General features: G+C 38.5%; 1 protein-coding gene across 1 annotated transcript; it reads left to right on the forward strand.

Annotated features, from left to right (window-relative positions):
- The first annotated feature begins 1 nt into the window (after window position 1).
- Window positions 2–25,703, forward strand: LOC146456837 (kinesin-like protein KIF27). The gene is made up of 28 exons (XM_085092852.1): window positions 2–187; window positions 490–627; window positions 2,223–2,309; window positions 3,391–3,498; window positions 4,901–5,036; window positions 5,804–5,950; window positions 6,711–6,779; window positions 7,953–8,122; window positions 8,234–8,383; window positions 8,821–8,901; window positions 10,221–10,324; window positions 11,134–11,356; window positions 11,709–11,919; window positions 12,061–12,170; window positions 12,810–12,949; window positions 13,988–14,090; window positions 14,206–14,390; window positions 15,306–15,570; window positions 16,462–16,757; window positions 18,093–18,294; window positions 20,106–20,178; window positions 20,433–20,574; window positions 21,194–21,446; window positions 22,235–22,413; window positions 22,806–23,025; window positions 24,056–24,141; window positions 24,451–24,569; window positions 24,975–25,703. Exons 1-28 carry the CDS (start codon window positions 155–157, stop codon window positions 25,007–25,009), a joined length of 4,065 nt encoding a protein of 1,354 aa, XP_084948978.1. The 5' UTR covers window positions 2–154; the 3' UTR covers window positions 25,010–25,703.
- The last annotated feature ends 1,014 nt before the right edge of the window (window positions 25,704–26,717 follow it).

Below are 26,717 nucleotides of genomic sequence, written 5' to 3' on the forward strand. Positions count from 1 at the left end.
CCGCAACTGAAGAAAAACAAACATGGCTGTCAAAAATTTGACCGCCAAATTTGTGAAAGGGTTGGATGCTTTTGCGAGGTAGCTCGAGGTCAAAAAGATAGTTCCGATTGCTTTGCATTTTTGGTTGGAATCGCTGGTTTGATGAGTGTATAAAATGGGTGAAGTCCCCGTGAAAGTGGCTGTCAGGGTAAGCATTTGCAGTACAAGTACTGCTTGCATGTAAAAATTGTAAAATCATTAGTGGTTGAAACTAGCTAAGCTGATCTGTTCATGTATTTCATAAGCTTATAAGTAGTTATTCATAAAATTTTATTGTTTAAGCTTAAACCATAGCATTACAGAAAAGACTGCCTTGACATTTTTTTTTTCAACCAAAGGGTTTATTATTTACATGTAGGAGGTACAAAAATGACTAGTATGTCCTTTTGAGAAAAAAAGTTATTTCTTGGCCTGATATGTGTGGTACATTGGCTGCTTTCACTATGCCAGGTCCGTCCATTGGTTGGCCAGGAAATAGTGCATAATGTTCCTCAGTGTGTTCGCTTCATTCCAGACAAGCCTCAGTTAATCCTTGGAAAGGATAGAGGATTCACATTTGATTATGTGTTTCCTCCAATCACTACACAGGTAAATCACACATTTACATGACTTGTATGATCAAGAAGTATTATAATTCTAATTAACAATTAGATTATGAGTTTGAGATTTCTATCGCTTGATAGCTGATGTCAGGGCGCAGCCCGAACCAGCTATCATGCATAGAAATCGAGAGCGAATAATCTAATTGTCTTAGTATAAATCTACTACTTGTTCAAAACTAAACAAGTAAATTATCTATGATCCTCATCAAAGACACTTTGAAAACACGACGAAGCAGCCGCCATTTTGTTGAAAACCGCTACTCACTATCTATCACAGAATAGATAGCGAGTAGCGTAGCCAATCAGAGAATGGCATTCGTGATAGAATTGATAGTAGATTTATACTAATAATATGTTAGTACTAGGTAGCAGTTATAATGTTAGAAAGATTTAGAGTTATGTTATAACTAACGGAATAAACGCCAGTGCATAAACGTAAAATGTCCATTTAGTGATCATTAGTGAGTTTAAACTTATCCGACAGAACCCACTTTAATACACCATGCGCGGTTGAAAATGGCGAATTTTCTTTCTGACAGTACGCGTTGACTGCTGCAAGTCACGAGAAATCTGGTTTTTGGAAAATACTATTATATAAATCAAGAATTTCCCCTTTGAATATGATGAGGGGGGTTTTCCGGTGGGCTTTCTGGTTTTCTTGTTTCATGCATTGTTCGTATAATCCAATCAAAAATCGAATTTTGATTTGAATACTTGAAACATCTAACGCGTTCAATTTTCAAATAATAGATTCATTAATAGAATATAGGGGGGTACGCTTGACCTGGTTTGACTGTAACACAAATCACACGTTTGCCGTTAATCCTTTAACATTCAATTCTAGATGAAGATCTCTCTGTCATCTTGACCAGTGTGTTCAGATGTCTTATGTATCCAATCAGCACCGCCATCACGCTTTAAATACAATGTACATGAAACATTAGTTATATTCTGTCTGGCTTGAAGGTGGACATATCTTAGATCTGAAAATCTTTTGTTTGCATTTCCACACTCTGCCAGCCATTTGCTGATTTTTTCTTGGTACTGTAACATACTGTATTTATAAAATAAGTTGAACTATGGGTTACCTAGAAACAACTTCAGCTAACGGCCAGTACTGTACAGGACTTGAACCTAACAGCTCTGCGGCTCACAAGGCTTCTATGCTCATCGAAAGCAAACAAGCAAACAGATAAACAGTACACTGTACATTTACAAAACAAACAAATGAACCAGAAAAAAATTCCAGGTATGAGTACTCAGACCATTGCATATCACATGTGTGAACAGAGTTCCAAGCTTGACAGTTTTGGTCACTGAGCTGGATGCAGCCAGGAGAAACAATTTTTTTCAAGAAAAAGTCAGAAAGTTTTGCATCAAGTCAGGGGCATTCTAAACTATTTTTTTTTTGTATCTTGAAGTTTAAGGTAAAAAAAATTAAGGAATTATATTTTTAACTTACAGTAGGTCTCATCAAGATTGCATCTTGTCGGTAAGGTCATGTTGTTTTTCAAAATGCAACTTGTCAGTCAATTGAATGTGAACTTAAGATGAGGCTCTGCTCTGTTTCTACATGTACAGGCAGATGTTTATGACAAGTGTATGGAGCCTTTGGTTAAGAGCTGCATGGAAGGATATAATGCGACTGTTTTTGCATATGGCCAAACAGTGAGTTGACTTCATTTGTTATAAGTCATGTACATACTAGTTGTTCAATGCTTTTGAGTGGTATACCGTAAAACATATCCCACGAGTGACCTGATTTTTCTTAGTATTTGTCTTAGTATACACACTCGCCTAAAGGCTTGTGCGTAAATTACTAAGCAAAATCAAGTCATGAGTGGGATAATTTCATGGTATACCACAAGAAAGCAAATTGCATATTAACTAATTTATCCCATGCCACTCATTGCATTAACACAAAACTGTAATCAGTTTTTTATTTATTATCAAGGATTCATCTGTAATTTTTTAAAGTATCATAAAACATTTGTAAATAATTGCGCAATTCAGCCTTTGGCTGCGATGCATTTTTAATAAACTATCTATCTATCTATCTATCTATCCACTCTTTAACAGCAAATACAATCAGTGAAAAAATATTCAAAGTATATTGAAAGTAAATTAAGTTTTGACAAAAAATTAAAAAAATATAAATGGGACGGTACTGCTCATTAAATATATAAATTAAAGCCTTTCAAAAAAAGGTAAGAAGTATTTGTAGGCCTCGAGGAATGCTGGGATTTTTTTCGTGGAATACTACCCGACTTGCAAGCTGCAGAATATGCAACAGGTTTCTAGCTTTCTTATTGGCTGTTTTCTCTATGGCATGGGATAAATGTATGTATCCGGTGCTGTCTGGGAAGAGACTCATGGAATATAATTATCAAACAAAGTGCCAGCTTGTTGTTGGAATATTTTTTTAAGTTACGATGGTTGGATGGAATAAACACTCATGATCAGAAGGCAGAGCTGTCATTAAGGGCCGTAACCCGTAACACCTGTTATGACTGAATATCTTTGAAAGAACCTTGATGTTACGGCTGATCTTGATGGTTGAAGGGTTATTTTACTCAGAAATTAATAACACTGTTACGGGAAAGAAGCTTAATGCAACATGTGGCTGAAAAACTTAATGACAGCCCTGGAAGGTACACTTAACGATTACTTAATAATTATTATATTGATGTGTTGTTGACTGTGGGTACTAGATAAAACTAATCATAATAATATATTTAAAATGTTTTAGGGTTCAGGAAAGACATACACAATTGGTGGGACAGACAGCGCTGGTCTCTTGGAAGAAGAGTATGGGATCATTCTCCGAGCTGTTAAACAGCTATTTCACATTATGGAGGTACATGAAAACTTTCGTTGTTTGCTAATTTAAAATTAAATATTTTTAAACTTTCTTTGTCATTTGGATACAGTTTTTGAGTGCTACTGACACTGACAACATATTGATCTTTTCAATGTGAGAAGGACTCAGTGCAAATAAACATCCTAAATGACTTTCCAGGCCCCCAAAATATGTTATTGACTAGTATTTTATTTACTAAAATCATAGATTAGAGAGTGCGTTCAATGTCACCAGGCTCTTTGTCCTTTGGCAAGCCCACGCCAATGTCGATCTCAGGCTCTCTCTCTTTTTTTTGTCATCCGCCCCTGCAAAAAAACCGGGGGCGGGGGAATGCCAGATGTGTGTCCCAAGATCCGCGACCCATCCACAACAAGTCCCATAAAATCTCGACTCAAATCTGTATTAGGAGGTGTTCTTCCTACGTCGAACACAAAAATCAAGGTTTGGGTGGTTGATTGGATTATGTCTTTCAGCTAAAAAAGCCTAAACCTGCAGGTAATTTAAAATTAATTGTGACAAGAAAGTTGATGACTGCATGTAGTACAAACTAAAGGAAACAAAACAAAAAACACAAATTCTGAAATTTCAAAGATCACTAAAAAGTATTGGTGTTTCTTACATTATGTACATGTACAATTTTGTTGTATTTTCATATAGTTACATGTATTTTGCTTGATAATCAATTGAAGGGCAGGGCCTGGTACATGTATGACCAAATTTATAATCATGTTTTTAACGCTGATCTTGGCTAAGATTTAGCTTTTTTCCATGTAGTCCTTTTTGCAGTGCTTGTCATGTATTTGACTGGTGTTTTGGAGGATTAATTAGCCTACTAAATTGTTCTTCAAATGTTGCGCAGTAATTAACAATTATTCCACGAGCGCGCGTTGGATATGAGATGATAGATAACCAACGAGGCGCGTAGCGCCGAGTTGGCTATAATCATCTCATATCCAACAAGCGCAAGTGGAATAATTGTTTTATTAAAAACAACCGAGAAATATTGCTAGATCTTACTGATTTCGCAGTGCAAGAATGACCAGAAGGCAATTTAATGGTCGCCATTTCTCGGCCATGGTATAATTGCTCATATACCATGGCCGCTAAGCCAATCAAATCCCTCGAATTGCATTATACAATGATGCAGTTTTTAATAATGAATGTTATCAAATCTTTTTCTACTTTCACACTGTTTAAGAATATAAAATAAGAGGAGGACTGTGAAAATCAATTTTCTAGTGCAATTTTCTAGTCACCATCAGTAAATTGCATGTACATGACGCAGCTCGAAATTTTTTAACTATACTACATACGTGTGTCTTGTGAACATTCATGCAATTCACTCACCTGTGTCACTGAGTATCAGTGCCTATGACTAATTTGAAGACTTGATTTTCAGGAAAATAAGAACAAAACAGAATATGTTGTCACTGTATCATATATTGAGATTTATTTGGAGGAGTTGAGGGACTTACTTGATATGGAAACATCCAGCAAAGACATTCATGTGAGAGAGGATGACAAGGGAAATACTGGTAAAAGTCACTTTGGATTAGATTTTTGCTTTCTAAGTGGACCAATTAAATAAATATGACAGTTGTTGTAAATCTATCAAGATCTTGTCTGTAGTTTTATTCTGCTTTCTCAGACATACCTTGATGCATATTTACACTGTACATACATAGTCCTCGAGGACCTCCAACATAAGTCACCCACTGTACATAGTCTAATTTGCAATGGTTGATGAGGTAGCCTCGCAAATGGGACTAATGACTTTTCGCATGTGGGGCAAACATGGCTCAATTTCTGAAGATACACATCTTGTACACAAGCCTTCTTTAAACTGTACACTTGATTTTTGCAAAAGAGAATTAAAGAACATTCCGTGCCCCCGCTCCCAACTCCGAGTGAGAAATAAGTTTACTTATCATATGAATGTCCAAATATGTCATGTGTCCATTTTTCACACATAATGATCAAACACGTAATTGAAAAGGGAAAAGAGGTGAAATGTGGCATCAACACGCCAAATTCTGCAATTTTTTAAAACATTCTGTTGAAGTAAGTGTGAGAAAGTGTACCATTAAATTTGATTTTGTGATCACATTGATTTAATCGGAAACTTAGTTTATATATGAACTGTCCACCAATCTTTTAGGCACCAGGTCCCAAGCTCATCTGTTGTTTCAAGATGAGTTTAACATTAGAAAGTGTTGATCTTGACAGCTTCAGTAATCAGTGATTGTAACACTATAGGGAGCCACCTGTTATACATTTTGACTATTTATTATCCTTCTGTCAGTTATTGTAGGTGCGACTGAACAACCTGTTGCTACAGCTGATGAGGTGATGAGCTGTCTGGATTTGGGATCTGCGGGGAGGCAGGTTGGCACTACAAACATGAATGAACATTCCAGCAGATCACATACAATCTTTACTCTGTATATCGGTAAGAGCTTGTGATGTATAGGATTAATGACCAGACTGTTGTCTAACATATGCAGGTCATTTTGGGTGCCCTAGGGTAGGAATTGCTGTCGGTGCCTACATTTAAGCTTTTTTGTTACAGCACCTAACACTCCTCCGTACACTGTAAAGTCATGTATTTTTCAAGTTGGGCTCCTAAATTCTCAGCTTTTTCATGAAATGCCTTGTGGGCTCCTTCAAATGTTATTTTTTAAGGCCAATTTACATGCACTTATTATCATTAATCAGGCCAATTAGTATGTTCAATCACACCTCATGGGCCAATTTGCATGCTGCAATTTGCTGTTTAATTTCTTAAATTGCTGTTGGTGGTAATGTGGGGTAAAAATCGGTCTGCTGAAAAAAATTTATTACTTTTAGAAACTGGGGTAATATTTGTCTGCTCACTTATTTTCTTTGTCAAATTTGCCAGTTTAATCAGTATGTGTAAATATTAGCCTTTAGGTACCAGCCTTGTGTGGTAGATGAGGTTGCAAAGTTTATGGTTCATACTATTTAATATTTGTTTTCGAGTTAGGTGTTAGAATTTAGAACAGTTACTGTAAACGTGACCTGTGCAACATGTACCGCATGGTTTTAAGGAGAAGGCAGTTTTATCTTTTCAGTGTAATATTTTTGTACTTCCTTGTTAACTCTCTAGCCAGTAAGCTTGTTTTATTTTATGTGCTTAATAGCTATATGGTTTGGGTAGGCTCTAGCAATTAATCTGATTCATTGCACAGAACAAAAACCATTGATTGAAGAAGACGAACTTGACACAGAGAGGAAAAGTAGCATAACACCGGAAATGGGTAAGTCTCCATTGTACAGACTTGTAGCACCATCGTGTACATTGCCTCTTAGTCCCATACTGAAACTCTCTCTTTGAAACCCATAAGGGTTGAAATGCATAACTTCCCTTTCTTTTCTTTGGCCAGAAGGGTGTAAATATTCAGTTTCGTGTGTACCATAAATGGGAAGTGTCAAACAAACTTATAGACCAGTGAAATCACTTACTTATAAAATAGTAAGTTATTAGAAAGACTTAGAATCGCGTTTACCACAAACGGCAAACGTGAGATTCGCGTTTATGTTTTCTTGAAAAAATCAGTACACAGACGAGAATAGTGCCAAATAATTCTGCCCTTTGATTCTAGCACCAAGCTACTCAATTTTAGTGAGAAACTGAAAAGTGCAAGCGGCACGTGGTTATTTCTGCCGTTTGCTGTAAACGTAATAAATTTCCCTATTGTGATACAGTTTCAACGCGAAAGTTCGTGCGTTTCCCAAATATCAATAATGAATGCGTAGCAAAAATAAGTGTTTGCATGCTGTGACCACGCGCGTTACACGTTTCAACTTCATGCATTAATTATTGCTAGCGCTGCGTTTCTGGTGATTTCGACTCTGCATCTTGATTTGGATTGATTTTCAATTTCATTTACTAGCCGCCTTCAACTGGAAAAACCCCCAGTAAGGATCTCATAACCTGCGTAGTCGCAGAAACTATTGTCTTTAAATTAATGCGTAGGCAATACCGTCAGTAACGGCTACGCAGGTTAAGGACGCTGCCTACTAATACAGAGGTATTTTTGCGCAGTTTATTACTATGCCGGAAAAGCAGATCTTAGCAAGGGCTATTGGAATCCAAAAAGAAAATTGGAGGTAACCACGCATTTTTTAGAGATAATTAAGCAACAATAATTCTAAAAAGTGCTAAAACACAAAGCGATGCTTGGTATTTTTTATCAAATTGAAGCTTTATTATCTCTGAAAAATGCATGGTTACCCCCAATTTTTTTTTCTTGCTACGTTTTGCTTTTTCCGCATAGTTTTAAAGCGCGCAAAAATATCCCTGTATTAGTAGGCACCACCCACAGGGAACCCAAGTATCTTGAGATGCGTAAAACGTATGCACAGTAACAAAATTAGGCACCGTCCTTAAGGATACGGCCAATGCTCGACTATTTTGTTTTTCTTTTCAGAGTACACAGATTACAAGTACGCCAAGTTTCATTTTGTTGACCTTGCTGGTTCAGAACGAGCACACAGGACAGGAAATGTGGGAGAGAGGTTCAAAGAATCTGTGTTCATCAACACTGGCTTGTTAGCTTTGGGAAATGTGATCAGTGCTCTTTCAGATGTCAAAAAGAAGGTGATACATACATGTACATGTAATGCTTCTTTCGAATTACACTTTATAAATCTTTTCGTAGTTGACTCCAGTTGTTATTTGTTATTAAAAATTGCTCTGATAACTTTTCAGGTGGTTCATGTTCCGTACAGAGACAGCAAAGTGACACGGCTTTTAAAAGACTCCTTGGGCGGTAATGCCAGAACGCTCATGGTAACTTGTTTGAGCCCTTGTGCTGCAGACTTTGCCGAAAATTTGAACTCTTTGAAGTATGCCACCAGGGTGAGTTTGTATACCTAATAATGTTGCATGTGATATGACAAGTAAAGCGAACATAAGGTTATTAAAAAACTAAATCGGAGAAAGATCTGAAATTGCTCTCTAGTGTTTTTTGAATCAGTTAACTTCTTAAAACGACTTAAAAACGACGTTTTTGTTGCAAACTGCTAGAGTTATTTCATCCCTTGGTCACGTGTGAATGCTACCTGAGAAAGTGTTACATAATGTTATACGTGGAATTGTGCACTTGCCTAGGCCGGTAAATGATCAATGTACAATAGGCCGTTTTCCGAGTTGCTTTGAACCTCATAACGATAGCAAGGATAAGTGCATATCTTTGCTAAAAACTATGCACGAAGCCTCGCTTTCATAATGAGGTTCAAGGCAACTCGAAAATGGCCAATTTCGGTGCCTCAATGATTTAATTTTTACCTGTGTAGGCTAGAAATATCCGAAATAAACCAGTCGTGAATCGAGATCCACAGAACACAAGATTAGCAGAGATGCAGAGTGAGATTCAGGTAACACACTTAAATTTTACAGCTATAATAATTATGTAATTTGCACTCAGAGTAGTCCGGCATAGAGTGGTTTCCAACTGAGTATCGTAAACCCAAAACCAAAGTTATTACTGTGGCCAATCGCAACAGATGCAAACAACACAACGAGCCAATCAGAATTCAAAGCAAATACATGTAACTGGCGCCAAACGCGGGAAAACGCGTGCGGCGAAAGCACGATTGGTTTTGATTGGATTCCCATTGGTTGAGAAAGTGGCGCGAGTTATGTTAACCAATCACAGAGCGTAGTAATGCAAAACCAAATCAAACGCGAAATTACTTTCGACACTCAATTGAAAAACGCTCTAAAACCAAAAAAGCAAATTAATTGTTCTAAGGAGTCACAACAATCGGGTAAACACTTACGAGTAAGTCGCAATTGGTTTGACTTGTTTTTGGCTAAGATAGAAGCGCAAGATTTTTACCAATCAAAGAAGGCAGTAAAGCTAGGCCGTAGGAAAACTTTCGACAATGGAGTGAAAATGCTTTAAAAGACAACAATTGCCTTTAATTTGTAACCTTTAGAAGGATAAAGACCGTACTAAAAATAGGTTGTATTTCCTAATGGTTTGGTTTCAAGAGAAGGAACACTGTGTTTAAGAAAGAGAAACTGTTTTTAATAACTGTTGCGTCTGTTTGTCAGTAAATTTTATTTTTTTGCAGAAATCGCTTGTCAATGATTGCTATTATGTGAGCTTTGTGTTGTTAGTATTAACAAGACACCTTTAGGCTCATCTTTATTTCATATGAATATTTGGTTTTATCAACTTAGTTGATTTACGAAACCGTAAAGAGATTGGAGAGCTGATTTTTCGAGCGTTTTTCAATACCTTTCACTTCTTTCTAAAGCCATTGACTCACTGCACTTCGTAGTGGCAGGCTTTTATTGTAACCTTTTGAAATCAACGGACATATTTTAGTTTTCAATCCTGTCCAAGCAAATTAGTGGATAAATGCGTGAGGAATAAAGTTGTACAGCGCTCAGGCACATTGGTCCGGGTGCGATTTCGTTGAAATTCACTAAAACTGAATGTACCCGGCTCGGTTACCACATGCAAATTTCTTTTCCTCTGAGTTTTTAGGCTTATTTAGGAAATTACGGTCGACGTTACACAAAGTAACAGACATATCCCGGCCAACTACACAACTAGTTTGACAACTTTGGGTCATAAGAACCTCATCATCACAGTCATTGTGCAAAGTGATAAACATACATACCCAACTTAACAAATTGTTTGACAAGTTCGCTTCCCATTTAAACAAGTGTCTGTCTTTCACAGGCTCTCCGTGAAGAACTTCAAAGACGTCGCGGATCGTCCGTTGGATCTGCAGGTACCGTGGAAGACGCTGAGCGAATCAAGGCTTTGGAAGATGAATTAGAGAAGTGAGTTGCTGTCAGTGATTTAAATTAGGTTAAATTTGTCTGACTCATGGTTGTGACATTCGGAGCTCTCTAAACGGAATTTGACCCTTTAAGTGTAAGTCTGTCTGTTTGTTTGTTTGTTTGTTGACAAAAGTGGAGCATTCGTCAAGTCCCGAGCATGGACAAAGTAAAATTCTCCGCCGGACGGGAATCGAACTTATGATGTTCTGTACATAACATGCTCAAACTACTGAGTTACTGGGAAACTGGCGGCAACCTTGGTGATTTACAATTCTCATATTGCGAAATAAATGTGATGTTGTATTTTGGGGAGTGAATGATAGATGTTTTCCGGGCATGTTCGGAAAAGAAAATCCGAGTTCTCCTATTAGGAGTCGAACCTAAGACCTTCCGATTACTAGTTCGGTTGCTATACCACTGAGATACAGGAGACTCGTGGGAGCCAAGGCCATTGAACTAGGTTTATGTGACAAACATCCTGCATATTCGGTTTGTTCTTTATACTGATTGTCGATCCCTTAACAAACAAGAACAGCCTTGCGAGAGGTTAAGAGATGATGAGATGTCAAGAGATATCGCACACATCGTGCAGGGCAAGTATCAGCTTAGTGACTCTAGTGAGCTCTCGTTAAATTTGATATCAACTGATCACATGTTCTTGGGCCCGGATTGTTGGAAGCTTTCACTCGTTTGAACTTTGACTAAGCTAACAACGTCAAAAACCGAGAGCTGACGAAAACTCTCATCCGTGAAGTCTCGACTTCTCTCACTGATTCCATTTGATTCGTGTTTTGTGTTCTGTTCGTCAGGTCTCGTGGCGCATGCGACACGTACAAGCAACTTCTGTCTGATGCGATGAACCAGTTGAGAGCCATGCACAAGAGTGGTGGGATGTCTAACAACCAGGCCAACCAGTTTGACCGGTTATCTAAAGCTGTAGAACAGGTCAAGTCTAGACCAATTTGGACTCCAAACACCACACGACAGCAACAAGCCGAGCTTATAGAACAACTTACAAAAGAACTTAACAAGGTTTTTTTCTTGTATTTTATTTTTTTTTTTTTGAACATTATGGCCAAGGATGTACACTTTCTAAATTGAACAATTTTGCAATATTTCCTATTGCAAAATATTGTAATCGGTAGCCTTGCAACTCAGGTAAGAGTGGAAAGTTCTGATTAATTAAATTAGTCCTTTTGCAAAGGTTGATAACAGCGGCCGGATACACGAATCTCAGCTTCTAAGTTTATTACAGTAGAATACATTACACAAGGAGTCTGTTTGTTACCAATACACGTTTGTGTTCCGAATATTATACATCACCCTCGTCTTGACCAAGAGGTGTCTGCGAATTTTGGACTGATTATCATTTTTCTTTATTCAGTATAAAGAAGATTTGTCCAGCGATGAAGAAATCTTTGCAGAGAAAACCAAAGAAATTGAATCGTTAAGAGATCATGTGCGAGAACTGGAAGAAGAGAAAGTTTCACTGAACAACCAGCTGGAAGAAACTTTGAGACGATTGAAGAAACATGAAGATCAGCTATTTCAACAGCAACTTCAGCTTAATCAGTTGCTTCTTAGCCAAGGGAGAGGTACAGTAGCTTTGTGCTGAAGAGAAAGATTTTTTTTGAAATTACATAGCTAGTGCTTTAGGGCAATGTCAACGGAGCAAAATCCATCTTGGTATTTTTTGTTTTAAAATGACTATTGTCCTCTTGTGACCTTTTTTCTAGAGGGCACGATGGTTCTCCCTAGTTCCCATGGAATTCGTGTTCAAACTGCGCCAGTAACTAAAGGATCTGGGCCCGAGAATAATCGTGAAGTGCACAGCAGCCCGCCTGTGGTGAGTTTAAGGGAAATAAACAAAACAACAACAACAACAACAAACAAAACAAACAAACGAATTGTTTTCCCATGCATGGTGAAAAAAGGAATTCCTTACGGGCACAGTGCAGGACAGCCAGTACAAGGTTAACAAACTGTAAGAACATTTGTGTGAAATTTCAACATGGATGAATGAATAAATGTCTGGGAGCATTCTTAAGTTGAAATCGATCAATCAATCAATCAACCAACCAACCAACCAATTGATACCGTTTGCATGCCCAAACACTGAGCTATGGGAGACTCGTGGTTTTTGCCTAGGTTGAAATATGGCACAAATTTTACAGGCATGTAAGCGGGTTCAGTATTCCTAACAACAGAGCGAAGCATGGAGCACCAAACGGAGCAAAAAAAACAAAAAAACAAAAAAAACAAAACAAAATGCTCTAGTTATTTTTGCTCCCCCCCACATGGAGCTCTTTCGTTCGCTTCTCACTGTCCCTTGGACATAGACTAAAAGGAAAGGACTGCCACGAAGGTTCTCGGAAAGACAACAACACATTTTTTCCAGCAGATAGTTAGTCCATGTCTAGTCTTACTATACTCATGTAGATTTGTTTTAGTTTCATCCAACTTTGGTTCGTTGGCGATTTTCCAGTTTATAGCGGACAGAATAATACAAGACTTTCGCGCCCGTAGTCAGCTGCTGGTCAGCCAACACGAAGAAGAAGATGAGGTGGTCTGCACGCTGTCAGACACCAGTGAGAGTGAAGACGAGGCTGACCACGAACCGTCCAGGTAAAAATAAGAACCTTGTTGGTGATTGTCTTTAATTCTTTCAACAATTGGCCTGAAAACTGATTGGCACTGGGAGGAGAAATTAAATAACGAGAAATCTCAAAAGGAGATGATGCGTTTGGTCCTGAAATAAGGAAGATGCGGTGTTCAGCTGTGCAGTTGTAAAAGTTTGGTCTTTATTGCAAAGTCCAGTTTATTTCCGGATAGCACCTGAAGGGAAGGGGTTCCCTGCGACCATAGTTAATAAAGGGGGATGGTTGACAAACTTCTTTGTTATATGTTTTTAGTTAGCATTTTTGACCTTTAATCGTGCAGAAACCACAATAGATTTTGAAAGTGTTGGAACAACTGGCCAATAGAAGCGTTCCTGTTAAGATATTCAACTGTTGCGTGAACGTTAAAACAAAGGATTGTCATTGTGCACGGGCGCGGCCCTTCCAACACAAATCGCTGCATTATTATATATGTTTCATATATTTACATTCGTTTCGCTGCACCGTTGTCATCAACTTTGAACATGGCAAGGTTTCATGACCAGTCCCACCATTAACTATGCTACGACGAATTTCGTGTAGAAACGCTTTCATGAGGAGTAGAAAAAAAATTCCTGGAGAGACCTGTACACTTGTCCTCTCTTTCCGCTTGCAACGCAATTTAGTAATTTAGTTTTGTTTCAGAAAAAAAGTGTCCAATGCGACGACTTCTTTACGGTTCAAATAGCATTGCTTACATTATGTAGCTTCTTTAGCATATTTTTGCGTTCTACGTAGAAAGAACGCACTCCTAATTGCGTTTGGAGTCGAGATTGTGTGGGACAATCAACGAATCAATGGATCTTGGGACGCGCATCTGGCACCCCCGCAGATTTTCCAGGGGCGGATGACATCATCACCAACTTGGCACAGGAGAGAGAGCCTGGGATCGAGATCATCGAATGCACTCCCTTATCTTTGAATATTACTAGTTATCATACCATTTTTTGTTGTTATTTTGCTAAACTAACATTATATAATGCTATATTATTCGTCTTATTTTCAGACAACTGGGTAGAACATGGAACCTCAAAAGAGATGGACCGAAAATGCCCCAGGTTCCTGCTCCTCGCGGAGAAGTGAAGTCTTCAAAACATGTCAAGACTAGGGTTTGATAACAAGACTGTTTGCTATCCTTCAGTGACATTTTTGAAGAACGAAATGTATTTCAGAGTAAATTAAAAAAATCGCGTGAAAACATTTTTTTTCTCTTCGTTTCGAAAGGTCTTCTCTAAAGAACTTGGCGAGTCAAGGGACAAAGGATCAAAACCCGACGTAACAGGACCAAATGATCGTGAAGTGGAAGCATTGCGATCAAGCACTCAGGTGATGGGAAAAGAAGTCAAACAATCAGAACTGAGACTTCACTCAGCCCAGCAGAAACTCAGAGACTTAAATATCAATATCAGGTAATACAGTTTATACGACAAAGCCACTCCAAGAGCGCTTGATGATGTTGTTTTGATAATGTGCCTTTTCCAGAGCGCAGAAGACTGGTGAAGTAGAACCGAAGCAAACAAAATTTGGAGTTCACATGACACGCTCGCTTGCAAAGGAAACGACTGCCTCGCAGGCTATTGATTGGAGTTCTGCACATCAGCCTAAGACATATGTTTTCGTTAGACCTTCGTAGCAAAAGGCTAATCCAAATCAATCAATCAATCATCCTTTATTTATACACGATTATGCTTGTGGGGTCATGTTAGTTAACACTGATTAAAGTAACTTTTTCAAGTTTTTGTGATAACTCACTGTAATAAAATAATTAAAAGTGCAATCTACATACATCAACTTAAAATTAAAATATTTTCGTATGAGAAATTTGAAATCGAAGTTGTAATTAATAGAATTTCAGTGAAATCTGATATCAAAGTCCTTGGTAAAGATTGGGCAGAAGTAGCACCTGTTGTAATTTTCCTCTAAAAAGCCTGGGCCCAGTTGCTCGAAGCCATGGTTAGCGCTAACCCGGGTTACATACCATGACAACCTATAGGTTTTAATACCTCTTAACCAATGGCTAGCGCTAACCATGCTTCGAGCAACTCAGCCCTGGTCGTTAATAATCACTATCACTGCTTAACGAAACTGAGCAATTCCATGGAAACGCTACGAGCGATGGTCAATAATTGGCGATTGAGATCTATCCGACAGTTACTACTACCAACATAATTGAACAAGAACGCTTAAATAAGTTATCGATTGCAAACACCCATCAAAGATCATTGGGCAGCATTAATGCTCGCGGTGGCTAACTTACTGGAGAAAGAGCCATGTTCTATTCATAGCATTGTGATTACCCTTTGCACGTTTGTTATTGGTTTTAGACAAAAAGAAGAGCTGATCAAGGAACTTGTCAAGAGCGACAAGGAAGCTAAAGAAATGAAAAAGCAGTACTCTGAGAAAATCAAATCCATGAAACAAGAATTGGAGAAAGCAAAGAGGGAGCTAGAAGAGAGCAAGAAAACATTAGAAGGGTGTGAGTCTAAAGCTAACTACGAGGTGTCGGAGAAGCAGAAAGTCGAGTCTGAATACAAGAAGAAGCTACAGACCGTGGAAGCCAAACTACAGGCATTAAAACGAAAACAGAAGGTGACGATTGCTTGGGTTTTATTTTTAAAACGCTTAAAATTACTTTCTATGCACGTTTAAATTATATTCGTTTCACGGTGTATGTGTGGTTGGACGCAATCTAGGGGTCTTCTCTACGAGCCAGATTAGCAGGGGTGTCGGTCCCGGGGGTACCTGTTTGGTGTAGGATCATTCGTGCTTGTTTCGCCCTTTAAACGGCAGTTCACAGTTGACTTGTTCTGTCCCTTAAAATCAGAGAAAGTGAAAATTTGGACTATCAGTTGTAAAAAGGAAAAGTACAAGGGAATCGAGTTTCAGTTGACCGAAAGTGAGGGAATGGAAATATCTGGAATTTAGCTCTAAAGGAGAAGAGTTAATAAGCTCCAAAAATTGCGGGGTTTTTTTCTTTTTATACATCTTGCTCATTGGGAAAATTTTATCGCCTCCCTCTGATGAAGGCTTCAGTTTTAGCCGAAGCGTTGGGATTTTAAACATTTTTAAATGTTTAAAAGTTAAAATTTATATATATATATTTTTAACCAGAGTAATGTTTTATTTGTTATCTTGAATTCCATTTTTTAAATACTGGAATCCTATTTGAAAAAGTTGTCTCTAGAAGCCGTCTGACCGTGCTATGCGATTACACGAAAATAGGCGCACTGAGAACCAATCAAAATCCAGCGTTTTGTTATATTGTGCATATAATTATCGTTTAAAGCATCCATCAATCCATCCATCCATCCATCCATCCATCCATCCATCCATCCATCCATCCATCCATCCATCCATCTTTACGCGCCCTGTAACTTAGTTCGTAACCGCCGTGTGAGAACGCCAATGCTAAATAACACCTTTAACACAAAATAACTTAACAGGCTGAAATGGTTTTTCCTCTATCTACATCTCTGCCAGGACAATGAAAAAATAAGCGCCTTGCACGAAGAACGGGAAAAGAAAGTACAAGAACTGGAGGTGCACATCGACAGAATGAGAAATCAGCAAGACCAGCTCCAAAAAAAGCTCAAGGAAGAAGCCGACAGGAAAATTAAAATGGAAAGAGACATGCAAAGACAACAACAGAAAATCAAAGAACTCGAAGATCAGATGAACCAACAGCAGAAAGTTCTGAAGAGAAAAACGGAGGAGGTAGCGGCTGCACAAAGACGACTCAGAAATGTTAACAAGCAAGGATCTGAAGAGAGAGAAAGGTGCTGGATATGTCTTGAGTTTTAGTGTTTTGTTTTCATCAAACCCTTGCCAAGAAGAAAGGTTTTTAAAATTATTTTATACAAATACCGCGAGAACACGATAGAGATTACATCTGAGTAGACTCGCTTTTCACTATCACCGCGCCCTCCTACTTTTTGTCCCCCCCCCCCCCCCCTTTTTTTTACCGTTTTTTTTTTTCTAAGATAACTATACACAATAAAAGAATCACGAAGACTAGGAAGAAAAAGGCCGTCTGGCAATAATACTTTGGAAGTGACGCAAAGGAGGAAGAGCAGTTTTGTATGTCGGTAAAAAATTAGTTGTTCCACGATGGTGTTGCATTACAGACGTTCTGTGCAGCTTTCATGTACTTACACAGATGAGAGACATGTTTGGCGAAGAAAGTGGGCTATTGTAGCATTCCCTGCAACGGCCAATTTTCCGTGTTTTTTCCGCTGGTGCGATCGTTGCGAAAAGTTAATATGCTTCTAATTTTGCGTCTACCTTTTGAAGCGACTGTGCAGCGTAAGTAATTGCGAAGTTCACGCTGCAGTTTTTAAGCAACCTGTGTCAGAATTTCGTTGCGTGAAACGTCTAAGTTTTGACACCATCTTAAACCTTAATGCTTCAAGTTTGTGATGAATACAGTCGACTCCCAATAACTCGAACCCTCACTAACTCGAACCAATTTTCCTTTCCCTTCAGGTCATTTTTTATATAATTTTACCCTCGATAGCTCGAACTCCCGATAACTCGAACCATTTTCAATTTCCCTTGAAGGTTCGAGTTATCTAGAGTCGACTGTACAAAGTTTGGTGTGTGTTTTAACTGAAGACTTTGTAATAATAATAATAATAATCATAATAATAATAATAAAACTTATATAGCGCCGATATAAATAAGACTATTTTCATCAGCGCTTAAAAACGTAAAACTAGAAACTATATAAAATTATAAAAAAGCTTTCTGAAATAAAAATGTCTTGAGTGTCTGTTTAAAAGATGCTACAGACGGGCTACTCCTGATCGCATAGGGCAGTAAATTCCATAGTTTAGGCGCAGCCACAGCAAAAGATCGATCTCCTAACGTTGTTAAGGTCTTGAATTTCACAGTGTTAAGTAGCAGTCCATCACAGTCGGAGCGTAACTTGTATTTACATGGTTCTTTAAGATTAATAAGTTCCTTTAGATAAAAAGGCGCTAAGCCATTGATAGCCTTATACGTCAACAATAGCCACCACTTTGTGGCCTTGGCTGTCTTTAATATCACGGACAGGTCAAGAAATTTGCTTTGGAGCGATTGTGTTTGTGTTCTCACGATATATCTTCCCTCAGTGATGAACACGCGAAGCTAGAGCAGCGTCGTCAGTGGCTAGACAGTGAAGTGGAGAAAGTGTTGAAGAGAAAGGAAGCCATGGAAACTTTAGAAGAAGAGTTGAAGAAAAGAGAAGCGATAGTACTGAACAAGGAAGCCATGTTAGCTGAGAAGAGCGAACTGGAAATGAAGAAACTCCGATCCAGCCAAGTACTTACTAAGGTATGGGTATGAATTTGTGTGGCTCTCACCGAAGTACGTAGAAGGCATTAAATTGATGCTTAAAGCTGGGTCTATCAGGGCCCAATTGTTCAAAGCCCGATTAAGCTAATCTTGGGTTAGAGAGAAATTTGTTTCCAGTTTAAGGACGGTGCCTACTAATACAGAAGTATTTTTGTGTGGTTTATGGCTATGCGGGAAAAGCAGATCTTTGTAAGGACTTTTGACATCCAAAAGGAAAAACGCATTTTTTAGAGGTCATTAAGCAACAATTTCTGTAAAAAACCATAAAATACAAAGCAACGAATGGTGTTTTTTTTCCAAATTAATGCTTTATTATCTCTGAAAATGCATGGTTTACCCCCGATTTTATTTTTGGATACCAAGAGCACTTAATGAGTTCTGCTTTCTTCGCATAGTTTTAGACCGCGCAGAATATCCGTGTATTAGTAGGCACCACCCATAGGAAAGCCGAGTGTCTCGAGATGCGCAGAACCTATGCGCAGCAACAAATGTAGGCACCATCCTTAATTGCTAACTAAAAAGGCATTTTTCCAAAAGCTTTTTGTTCTTCAGTTTTGACTCAGATTTTTCTTTACCTTTATCTTAAAATCAGCTTTCAAAACTTATTTAACGAGCTAGATTAAAACTTCGGTTAACTTTTAATCGAGGTTAGGATTAATCGGCTTTTGAACAACTGGTCCCATAGGGCTGCAGTTGACTAACGATGAAAACTGGGAGCCGTCAAGAGAACAAAAGCTACGTGGTCAAGAATTTAGGGAAATCTAAAGTCGATCAGAGCGTACGAGCTAGCAGTGAAGTGGGAATTTTCAGATTTTTAAATGAGAGGTTTAATTCAAATTTCAAATCGTAGAGAGCGTCTGAGAGGTAGCGGTCGAACTAGGAGGAGTGGTTCAGTCTACACTTCAATTGTCAATATTACAATTTTTTTTCTTAGCGTGCTAGGGTCGATGAACGCGAACTAGTGGCAATGTGCGGTCAATTGGTGGGTGACTTTGAACAACGATTTAAGTGAATATTCCAATGGCGATTTTCACAAGAGGATTGTATCCGAGTTCATTACATAGTATAGATTAGTCTTGTATTGTACTATCCACAGAAACCCAGCAGGCGGAGAAAATCAAATCAGCAAAAATGATGAGAGCGAAGGTTAAAGGTCCGGCAGTATCGAAGCACGAATCGTTCGTGTTGTTTGACACCCGATTTACGACTGCGTCGTGAAATGAAAATCGGAGCGATTCGGAAAATCGTACTGACAGCCTCAAACAAACTGCCATGTCAACCAAAATTCAAAATCAAAATCGGGTACGATTTGCGCTCCCATACTATAGGGCCGAAGCATCGGGTCGACAAATCGTAGCGTGTAAACCGGTCGTTACACGCCTGCACTGATCCCATCCCTTTTTTATCTCTCCTGGGCTTATTATCCATGCAGAGACTCCAAGGATCGTACCGTAGTAACGTGTGGGGCATTTTATTCTTTTTTTTTTTAGTATTTTTATTATTATCATTATTATTATTATTATTATTATTATTATTATTATTATTATTATTATCATTATTGTTATTATTATCATTATCATTATCATTATCATTATCATTATCATTATCATTATCATAATCATTATCATTATCATCATCATCATCATCATCATCATCATCATCATCATCATCATCATTATCATTATTATTATTATTATTATTATTATTATTATTATTATTATTATTATTATTATTATTATTATCATTATTATTATTATTATTAAGCGTTTATGATTCTTCTGTCATTCTAGGATATACTTCGTTTATCGAGCCAACTTGGAGAGGTGGAGAAGCAGATCAAGCAAAAAGGCAAAAATGCCGATGGTGATAATCTTCTTCATTTCTAGTTTTAAAACGCTGGATTTAATTTTAATGTATAGTTATAAAAACCTTTGTTGTTCTGGCGAGTGTCTCTGTCATTTTGCGCGAGCATCCTCTCACAGGATTGCACTTTTTGCTATATACTAAGCCGTGAATCTTCATTCAGTAACTTTGGTGGCTTTCAAATGTCTTGTCAGTTTGTTCAAGGGAGAGCGTAACTTTTGTTAACTTTTAACGTAGAATTGTTTTCTATCTAGAAACCGACGCAGTAAGCCAAGCTAAGACTGAAGAGAGTATTCACAAGCTTGAAAGAACCAAAGATGAACTTCTTAAGCAACGAGAGCTGCTGGAACAGAAACTGCACGAGGGTTCTTTGTTAGAACCCAAGGAAGAAAGAAGGTAAAATAGGAAAATATGGAGCGATGGGGGGACGTGACCCAATATTAAAAAAAAAAAAATGCGAAATCGAAAACAGACAACGAAGGAAAAAAAATCCCTCAGAGTACCGTGCCAGCTGCTTAAAGGTGTCGGTCGATCAGGAAAGTAACTTCAAGTTGATGAAGAAACTCACTTCTGTGGTGCTTTGTCGATGGAGAAGTAAAAACAGATATTAGTTTTGCGAGTTTTAAGAATGTCCTTACATTCGACGTTGGGTGGAATTGCGATTGCTGTTTCTTTGTGGAGGGCTTTCTGTCTTATTGTGTTTCAATGTATAAGTTAGTTCTAGATTCTGAGTGTACTACGTAGGCGACATTTAATGTTGTGACCATTCATGTCGAGGCCATTGGACAGTGTGTTTTGCTGTACATTATTAGTTATAGCTTTTGGGTCTGTAGATGAAACCCATTGCAATACCTTCAAACGAACACTATTGAGCAATACTCCCGCGTGGTATTGTTTACTATGTCGTACAGTGTGTTTCTAACTTCTTTGTTCACAGGTTAAAATCTCGCAATGATGGAGCTGCTAATCATACTTGCCGTTGTTTGCAGCTGATTCACGTCTGTCCTTTTTGCAGGCTTATTGAACTTGATGAGGGTATTGAGGCGTTAGAAGCCGCCATTGAATTTAAAAACGACGGGATCGCAAACAAACAAAAGGAACTGGACAGTGGTAAATTTCCGACGGACAAGGACCGCCAGGGACTGGTGAATAGGCTGAGTAACCTTGCCCCGGGGGAAGCCGCGTCTCTTTTGTCGAAATATTTCGAGAAGGTTGTTGAATTACGAGGAAATGAAAAGAAACTGGAGCTCAAATGTAGCGACCTGGAGGTAGGTTATTTGCTCGATTGAGACTCTCAATGTGTAATGTGCAACTTGGCGCCAAACGGACACGGTCAAGTGAAATCTACCCTTTCGTTCTTTCTTCCTTTATTTTTTCAATGTTTCCGTTAGTAGGACATCTCCATAAGTCGAGTGCCCACCTTTGCCTCTTTTGGCGTATTTTTTTTCCGGCATACCGTGAAACGCATGTTTTGTCGTTTATAATATGGCCTTTAACTATCATCACTGAAGAAGGGTGGAAATAAAACGTCGCGCCCATCTTGCAACCTGTTTGTTTTCGCGGATTATTAAATGTAGTCGCTGAAAGTCCATAAGCACTTTTTGAGATTCAATATCACAACACACCTTCCAAAAATTTACCGTCTACTTTGGATGACTATCCCAAATCATCAATGAACAAAATTAGCTTTGCGCCTATTATGTTGCTAAAATTTACACAGTCCACGCTCGCTTCTGCAAATTTTAACAGTTTCTACTGTAGATAAGCTTCCTTTTTTTCTTTCTAGCTACGTGTGCCCTTTCCCTGACACATCAGTTTTTTTTTTATCTGCGAGTGGAAACTTTCTTGTAATAACCTGTTGAAAGTATCCCTGGTTGTTGTTATGTGGGCCATCGCCGAGATTCTTTGGCCTCGTCATCAAGGCGAGGATTGATGCACAGCAAACACATGAAATTGATTGGCATATGCAAGCGAATGGAAACGCTGTATGCCAAGCCTCGATTTGAAAATGAGGCTTAGGGTAATTCGGAAGCCGCTTGTTGTTTTCGGTTTTTAGGTCCGTATCAACGAGCAAGAGCGTATCATCGGTGAGCTGGGCCGAGGGTTACAGCAAGCTGAAATGAGAGGGGACCGGAGACTAGTGGAATATCAAAAGAAACATGAACAAAAGATCCAGTTCCTGATGAACAAACTTCGCGATGCTGAGGCTAACGAGGCGCCGGATGAGAGAATAAGGTAAAGAGTTGGCTGTAAGATAATAATTATTCATTGATTTGGTGCAGTAAATTCACTTATGTTGGGGGTGATTTTGCTACCACAGAAAAACACGTAACAGGTGCCAACCGCGGGTAAACTATCACAGCACTTGGACGAGCGCTGTTATTTAGGGATAGTGCCCCCTAATACAGAGGTATTTTTGCGCAGTTTATGACTATAACGGAAAAGCATATTTAAGCAAGGGATATTGGAATCCAAAAAGAAAACGAGATAACTTCACAATTTTTCAGAGATATTGGAGGAACAATAATTCTGAAAAAGCTGAAAGTGAATATGTGAAAATTCATACATTCGGGCTTCTTAGAGAATTAGCCTTTCCTTTTACAGTTTTTTTTTTCTTGTCCTCACAGTGAACTCGAGAATAGAGCCCAGTTGCTTGAAAAAGATCTTTATTATTACAAGAAGACGAGTCGAGATCTAAAAAAGAAATTACGGGAGAAAATGGCGTCGGGAATGGGGACCAGTATTGAGTCCGATGTTGTTGTGGCCAGCGGTGAACTTGAACCTCAGTACAGGAGCACCAGTGATGCGCATGGCAAGCAGTTAGCAACTGAGGTTTCCCGGATGAAGGTATATTGATAAATTGTCTATGGTCAATATTTTTCTCTTTCGTGAACACCTACGTAAAATATGGTTTTAAATTTCGAGTCTGTAAATGAGTTTCAAGATTTAAATAAAGCAAAATTCAGATGTCTTCCCGTTGCAATATAGCGCGTTGTTAGTTCATTAAAGGGGAAGTGTCATGGGGTTTTTGACCTCTTTTGTTAAAAATAATAAAACAAGACCTTCACTTAGCTACAAAATGATTCTAGAAAAAACGAGAGGAAAGAAATCATCTCAATTCTTGAAAAGAATAACTTGTGATCTGTTTTAGCGCATTTTTGGAAACAAAAGTGCGAGAACTTGAAGAATGTTAGCCTAACATTTTTCAAGTTTCAATCCATACCGGCCTACCCTGTTTTTGGCCAGAGGTACTAATTGACAGTTTTATTACACTGGTGGTATAATTTATAACAAAACTAGACAATTATTTTTTTTGTTTCTGTTGATAGACAATTATTTTGGGGTTTTGAAATGACATCAAATTCGCGTGATACTTCCCCTTTAATTGATTGACTATTTGACAGCCGGGCTAACTGATTGACTGTTTTAATTACTTGTCTGATTTTGATCAGTCAATTGAAGAGATTCAAAACCTTGTTGGAGCTGTTGCGAGAATGGGCACTGGAGCTCAAGTTCAAACAAGCTGCCTTTGAAAACACAAATAGAAATTTTCGCTCTTATTTGAAGCTCAAGGAGCCGCTTGCTTAGAACAACAGCAAACTAAGAACCAGGATAAAGAATCGCCAATTTGATTCACTTTCAGAGTTAGGAAGTGTATTGGTGTTTCATTTTTATTTTGACTTTCTAAATTGTCAGTGATAGGTGATCCTAAGGGGAAAAAATTCTACCTTTTAATCTTCTCTTAGTTTACCTTGGCCTTGGACCAAATGCATAGATAATTAACATCGTATAGTTAGGAGCAAGTAGTTCTTCAGTAATTTTATGTTTTGACAGCTCAAAATCTGTTTAACAGCTTTGCAAATTCTTTCTCCTTTAGCATTCTCTTGCCGAGAAGGGAGTAGGAGCTCCTTCCCAGGCCTCCACGCCTGTCAGAGTGTCTCGCAAAGATCTTCGGCAGTTGAGGTATTGCTGATTGCACTGATAAAATTAACGACGGAAGTAGTTTTTCTCTAGTCGTGAGATAATGTTAGCAAGTGCTGTGTATTTTACGCCCGGACCCCTAATTTCCTTCATGCGCTTAAGGAACGCTTCAAGACTTTGAAGGGGCCAAGCATATTTTAGATGAGTTTTCCCGGTGGGACGGGGGATAGGGTTGCCTTCAAATAAAGCAAATTTTCTATAGAGGCATCTACATTGCTTTGGTAGTCTGATTGCCTTGCTTATTGAATGATTTTACATCCGGGACTGTGTGTCGTCGTTCTCTCGTTCCAGTTCACATGAGGTGTCATTACGTAGATCCCAGTCTTCTGTGGCTAGCACGGTTCCCGAGTTACCAGGCCTCTTTGAAAAACACAGCTTGGCTGAGGAGTCCATTGATGAGTTTGTGCAAGGCAAGTGTGATTTAATTTCGCCATCTTACTCGACTTTTAAATTTCATTGTCGATTTGAGAACGTGAACCTTGTGAGGAAGGTCCTATGGTGTATGTTTTGTTTTTAAATTCGTATATACAAATTCTTTTCCTGTATGATAAGGAAATTTCAGATGTTTCGCAACGAGCAATCCATAAATGCCAGTAGCAGAGAAGATTTCTTGGACATCTTACCGATGGGGAAACATTCTGCGATTGGCCTGCAAAGATTTCAAGTCCTTTCTTTCTGTGAATTGATGTTCCGACGAGCTGATTGGTTTATTCATTTACAATCTGTTCATTCTGGTCAATCCAGTTTGAGCACTATATGTCAACAAATTAACTAATCCTCGAGAAGATGATTAATTGAAGATTTTTCTCTCCCAGATTCAATTGAGCAGAATAAAAATCCGTGGGCTTAAAAAGAAGTGAACTTCTAAACCTGGCGGTGCTAACAAATGGAAACAGTGGGGAAATGTTAGTCTTACTACAGCTTGGTTACGTATAAAGAGTACTGTCTGAGTGGTGATGTTGGTTTCCGTGTGATTGGAGGACGACCGTTTAATCCCAGCCCTTCAGCTCCGAGGTCCCTCGATAGCTGTGATCGTTAGTATCCTTGGAGGCCAAGGGGCAATTAGCGTTTGCGAGGAGAAAATCGAACTGGTGAAAAAATGGCATAGAAAAGTCTTTGGATGATTGGTTGGCGATAATATATAAACCAGCCGCCAGATTGGATTTACCTTTCAGAAACATGCTTTATTGATAGCCAGACAACGAGAATCTTTTCTAGAAGAACCTGGTGTTATCTTTTGTAACGTTATTTTATCTCAAAAGGCCGAAAATGACAAAGAAAACGGGAGAAAGGCTGGCCGGCGGTTTTAGTTTCTCAATCACTAGCGACTTTTTTTTTTATCACATGCTTTTCTTAAGGGTTATATTGTAAACAGTTTTCATAAGAGTGAATATAAACCATTTTAGTTTTCGAGACAATGGTTTACAATCCCTTTTATTTCTCAAGTTTTCAAAAACGTGAAAAAGTAGTCGTAGTAATACGTAGTTAAGTAGCAAAACCTTGAAAATTCAAAAGTTGTACATATTACAAGAGTTCAAAACTGACGCGATGCCCTATTTCTGTTGAGGTCTTATTTATTTTTATATAGATGTTGTCAAAGAAATATGACGTAAAGCCCCAGCTAAACGATCTAACATTGTTGTACAACATTTGTTAGTTCAACAATGTTGAAACGCTGGTTAAACGCTTCAACATTTGTGAAATGTTGGCCGAAATGTTTGATCGAAAGCAAAACATTCTTTTAACAGAAAATGTTGAACACACGTCATTAAACATTGGGTGCTAAACGTTTCAACATTGTTGAACTAACAAATGTTATACAACAATGTTAGGTCGTTTGGCCTGGGCTTTATGTTTTAAGACTGGTGAATAAATCGTAGATGAAGTATACAGTATATTTGTCACATGAACTTAATTTAATGGCCTTAGCTCCTACGAGTCTCCTGTAGCTCAGTGGTAGAGCATCCGAACTAGTAAACGGAAGGTCTTAGGTTCGACTCCAGTTAGGAGAGCTCAGAGGTTTGCTTGTTTTGAATTGGTCAAGCTGTTCTCATTTGGCACAGCTGTACAGTAGAAAGTGTCTTCGTGTGATTAACTGCAGTGTGATCGAGAGCTCGTGATCTTGACTGGAAAGGTCTGAGAAGTAGCAGAATTGTAAGTAGTTTGATTAAAAGTACAACATTTTTTTTTAAATTTCGTTGCCCTCTTCAGTGTTGTGTACACCAGAGAACATAAGAGAACAGCGATTGTCAGGGGCGCCCAACGAAAGTTTTCTCTCAGATCCTTTGAAACGCTATTTTAGGCTACCTGGCATGACTTTAAAGCTCTGCAAGTTCATTTTAGGCCGCGCTATAATATTTTCATCTGTTCGGTCATTCTAGGGCAACCTGAGTCTTTTCGAAATTACTAGGGTATCTTTGTCCATTTCCCGAAAACCTTAGGTCTTATTTCCTTTCCGAAAATCTTAGCTGACCTTTTTTCGGCACCCGAAACGACATTTTCATCAATCCCATATCACGAAAGTTCGAGGTGAAAATTCTCTTCAGAAAATTGTAGGG

Source organism: Pavona decussata, unplaced genomic scaffold (genome assembly GCF_977016875.1).
Source record: "Pavona decussata unplaced genomic scaffold, jaPavDecu1.1 SCAFFOLD_254, whole genome shotgun sequence".
NCBI classification, from domain to species: Eukaryota; Metazoa; Cnidaria; class Anthozoa; order Scleractinia; family Agariciidae; genus Pavona; species Pavona decussata.

Excerpts from the sequence above, each read along its gene's own strand:
- LOC146456837 (XM_085092852.1), top strand. The coding sequence starts at position 155 with ATGGGTGAAGTCCCCGTGAAAGTGGCTGTCAGG. Across the intron at positions 8,902-10,220 it reads AGATGCAGAGTGAGATTCAG|GCTCTCCGTGAAGAACTTCA; the intron begins GTAACACACTTA and ends TGTCTTTCACAG. Across the intron at positions 22,414-22,805 it reads GCGCCGGATGAGAGAATAAG|TGAACTCGAGAATAGAGCCC; the intron begins GTAAAGAGTTGG and ends TTGTCCTCACAG.